This window comes from Lotus japonicus, chromosome 3, assembly GCF_012489685.1.
Source record: "Lotus japonicus ecotype B-129 chromosome 3, LjGifu_v1.2".
NCBI lineage: Eukaryota > Viridiplantae > Streptophyta > Magnoliopsida > Fabales > Fabaceae > Lotus > Lotus japonicus.
The window spans coordinates 14,580,193-14,584,521 of NC_080043.1; the positions used below are offsets into that span (position 1 = coordinate 14,580,193).

Below are 4,329 nucleotides of genomic sequence, written 5' to 3' on the forward strand. Positions count from 1 at the left end.
CCAAATTGGTCTTGGCTGAATTTGGTCAACCAGAGGAATTGTTTGTAGTCTTGTTCTTCTGGGTTTGGGGTGATGATGAAGACCATGCATTTCTCGAGAGAGAAGGTGGAAGTGTTGTGGTCTGAGAGGGGTGGGAAGAGGAAGAGGAATTTGCTGATGGGAGTGATGGGGGTGAGACGGGTGAGTAATAGTACCGCCAGTTGGGACAGACATATCGAAGGCCAAGGACATTGAATGGGTTATCAAGGCACTGTGTAACATAGCTCTATTGTAGGAAAGTAGCAATAAGAATTAGTATATGTACAAAAAATGAACATTGTCACTGATAAATGTACAATTCTGCTTACACAAGGGAGGATGAAAAGAATAATACAAGGGAAAAAATTTAAGCACTAACCGTTTGGAGTTCTATCAAGCATCAATGAACCAATCTATATCCAATCTTAGACCAATCGAACTCATGACTATATCCTGTCATGCAAAACAATGGTTAATCCTTTATCTTCTGGACTCCAACCCATCGAGCAAAATCCACCCACCTATTGAAAGATGCGTGAAAAATAATGAGATCACAAAAGAAGAAAAAATGCTATATATAGTAATTTTGTGCTAAATCATAATCTTACAGAAGTGAGCCCCAGTAAGTATTGGCAGTTCTAACAACAAAGTATGCTCCCGTTAGTATAAGCTTGTTATGGTGTAGCCATGGTTCTAAAATTCTCTGCTCAATAATTCCTGCAAGTACTTGGTACCTGATCACAAAGACAAATCCTTAATTCGATTTTTCAATTTTTTCGAGGCTAACATGCAGAGAGTACATCACTGCCTGCTTTATTTTTGCAAGAGACTTGGAATTTCTTGATTATTAAATCCTTATTATATTCTGAGTAAAGTTGAAAATTACCCTCAATCTCTTTTAATCTTTACATAAGAAAGTGAAAAGTTCCTTATTATACTTAATCACCGCTCCTTAGATAATACATTTGCAGTAGTTTGGTTGATGGAAATGGAATACCTGAGGTTGCTAACTACCACCATGTAAACTCCGTATGCTACGCTGGTTGATATTACTGGTAAATTCTCAACCTCAACTGCCAATGTTTTATTAACAACCTTCTGGGCATTGATCAATGCATTTGTTATACCTATACCAACCTGAAAAGACATTACGTAACCAACGGTCATCCTACCAATGCATTGGATGCTATGATTTATTTTAAAATTGAATTTGCAAGGACCAAGAGCAAATTTCATAGCAGCCAACAATTTTTTTAAGAACCTGCCAAAAAAGCTAGAATAAATTTAAAGGGTATTTTGCAAAGAAAGTAAGGTGGTAATGTACCAGTGAAGCACCGGTGCCAACTACAAATAGCTTTGCCCCATTACGCTGCACAAGAGATGAAGATGACCCTCACTTAAAAGGAAATAACTACTTGACTTGCTTTAAATGATCCAACACATACCACTATTGCACCTATTCTTTGTAGAATTGTATATGATGTTCCAGCTAAAGCTACCTATTGAGAAAATGAAATTGATCAACAGCTGATCACATTACTATTACAACAAAAGCGATTATAATTATTAGAAATGAAAAAAAAAAATGCAGAAAGCTAAAGAGTGTTAACCTGAAAAGCATTTTCAGGACAACCATAGAAGAGTTTCGCGATAGGTCCAGCGCTAACTGCAAGAGGTGGTTTTAGAGAAAGAATAGGAGCAGGAAACCACACAAGCACAAAACCTGTGACAATTCCTGTTACCTAAGATAAATTAAAAAAAATAAACTGAATAAGATGGTTAATCTTCAATCTGGCTTAAGCATGGCTCTATTCGAAAAGCTAGCTCATAGAGCAATCCTTTATAAGCTCTACTTTTACCATATCTCTGGTCAATGTGTGATCTCAACACACAGCCCCCGACAGTGGAGATTGTAGGACTATTTTTTATGCAATAGTATAGCCACAGGGTCAGGTAGATTGTTGGGAAGTGGTGAATGACCCAATATCAGATCTAGGAAAATTGACTTCAGCGTACAAGTTAAAGCAAAGGTGACTGCACCCAAAGCAGCTTCTAGGAATGAAAATGATAAATGTTCTATATTGGCTTTCATTAGAGAAGGCATAAATTGCTCAGAAAAATAATAATAACTTTCAGCACTTACGTTAGGATGTATTAGAAGAATATGTTTCTACCATTTATTGATCTAGATCTGCATGCTTATAACCCCATAGAGATCCTTCCTTTTTTGCTTTGTATTTCACCAAAAAGAAAACTGTGTGTGTAGATGGTTTCTTTCCTGCTTTTATTACTTTTTCCAATTCTTTTACTTATAAAATAATAATAACAACTTGAAGCAGATGGAATGCTAAAATATGAAGGTAAAATGAGTAATTTCCAATAATGAAACAGCTCCGAATTGCTAAGCACTTGAACTAGTTTAAGAGAGCATTAATCTGCAGCACTATCACAAATGTTCATGCAGCAAACAGAAGTTATTCTGCTGAGTCTTCCCAAATGAAAATCAGGAGTCAGGCTAAAGAGAGAATATCAAATATTTTCATCATCCTAATAAGTAATAACATTTTGAACCCTGAGCCTGAAAAGTGATAGATAAAATGGGGAAGTTCTCAAAAGGATAAATGTTCTATATTGGCCTTCAATAGAGAAGTCATAAATTGCTCAAAAGAAAATACTTTCAGCACTTGGGATCTGTTAGAAAAGTGATAGATAAAATGAAGTTCTCAAATTCTTTGTTAGATAACTAAACTAAGAAGACAAATAAAACTAGTTAACAAGCATACCACATTAGCAACAACAAAGTCCAGCTCCTTAGTGAATTTTTCTTTACGCCGCTCCAATTCTGCAGCTGCCTGGAAGTACACAGGATATCCATTACAGTTCGATCATGCATATGATAATGCTTAAATATCATATGATAATGCTCCAATTCACGTCACCTATCATATCTTTCATTTTTGTCTCTTCTGTTCCTGTCTCTCTCTATGTGTAGGTGTAAAAGAAGTGTCAAGACTCAAGAGAACCCTTTCCCTCATATAATGATCAGATTACAAGCTTTCTTATCTCATTTTTCTGTCTTGAACTTTAAAACTCTTTCTCTCACACTACTCAGATACGTTTCACGAGGAAAAAGGATGATTTCAAACATTGTAACAAGATCTAGATTAAACACCTAATATCTGCTGGGAAGAGCGACAATGGGCTAAAGAAACAAGACACTAAGAGAATTGGACCCAAAACCTTAAGGCAGAATTTAATAAAAAAAAAATACTACTTAAAACAATTCACCAAAAAAACACTTTCACAAAGCAGAACTTTATCAAAGTTAATATACTAAATTCTAAATGAAAATTGAATATCATCAAGATTTGGTGAATAAGATCATTAAACCATAAACAAACAAACAAACAAACAATGCGCATCAATGCATCAATGGTTTTATATTATATTTCTAGCACACCCCTTCACGCAAAGAAGGGGCGGTCAGGATCGAACTCTAGACCACTTAGTCACAAATGCTATGATATCATGTCAAATAACTAATTATCTTATCCCAAAAGGATAATTGGTTACTTGACACAATGCATGTTTATCCTTCTTGAAAATTTTACTAATTGGTACCTATATAATTAGAAACTATAAAATGGAACAGAAGAAAACCTTTGTGAAGATTACAACAGTACACTCCATAATAAGCTTGGTTAAGAACAAATCATCACCCAACAACCTTTCCTTAAACCCTCCGAATTTCATCAGCCACCGGAACACAGCCGACTCCTCCAACTGGAAGTACCTCCGCACTATCAAACCCGGCACCCGCCCCGCCGTAACGGCCGCCGCCAAATCAGCCGGAAAATTCTCCAGCGACTTGCCAGCCTCCGCCAGCACCAGCATGGCCTCTTCCCTGTTGCGGTCCCTTTCTTCCTCTTCCCCATCACCACCACCACCACTATCATCACCGCCACCACCGCCACTCCCTGAGAATCCGCCGCCGTTTCCTGAAGAAAAAACGGCAGTGGCCGGAGAATGGAGCAAATGGGGTGGCGTGAAAATGGGCGCAGAGCAAAATTTGAGGCTTGTGATGGTGTAGCTTGGTAGTGAGGAGTGGCTGAAGTCGTAGAAGTTTCTCTGAGAATGGGTTTGGAGAGAGCATAGGTGTGTGGAGAGGTTAGAGAAGCAAGCCATGGCCATTTTAGAAAGAGAAAGAAGAGAGACAGCAATTGGTTAAAAATGGAGGGAGAAGTCTCAGAATTGATAAGGTAGTTGATAAGCTACTTTTTGTCTATGGTCTTTCATGTTCAAAGATATTTT

General features: G+C 37.4%; 1 protein-coding gene across 1 annotated transcript; it reads right to left on the minus strand.

The window, feature by feature from the left end:
- Positions 1–275: 275 nt before the first annotated feature.
- LOC130749481 (protein RETICULATA-RELATED 4, chloroplastic-like) lies at positions 276–4,329 on the minus strand. The gene is made up of 8 exons (XM_057602849.1): positions 3,679–4,329; positions 2,802–2,870; positions 1,629–1,760; positions 1,464–1,517; positions 1,343–1,387; positions 1,016–1,155; positions 627–752; positions 276–539 (listed from the first exon to the last, which is right to left on the minus strand). Exons 1-8 carry the CDS (start codon positions 4,207–4,209, stop codon positions 491–493), a joined length of 1,146 nt encoding a protein of 381 aa, XP_057458832.1. The 5' UTR covers positions 4,210–4,329; the 3' UTR covers positions 276–490.

What these genes read in the sequence shown, in the direction of transcription:
- LOC130749481 (XM_057602849.1), bottom strand. Translation starts at nt 4,209, where the DNA reads ATGGCCATGGCTTGCTTCTCTAACCTCTCCACACACCTATGCTCTCTC. An exon ending in GTCCTGAAAATGCTTTTCAG is followed by an intron (nt 1,518 to 1,628) that starts GTTAACACTCTT and finishes TTTTCTCAATAG; the next exon opens with GTAGCTTTAGCTGGAACATC. An exon ending in GTGGTAGTTAGCAACCTCAG is followed by an intron (nt 753 to 1,015) that starts GTATTCCATTTC and finishes CTTTGTGATCAG; the next exon opens with GTACCAAGTACTTGCAGGAA.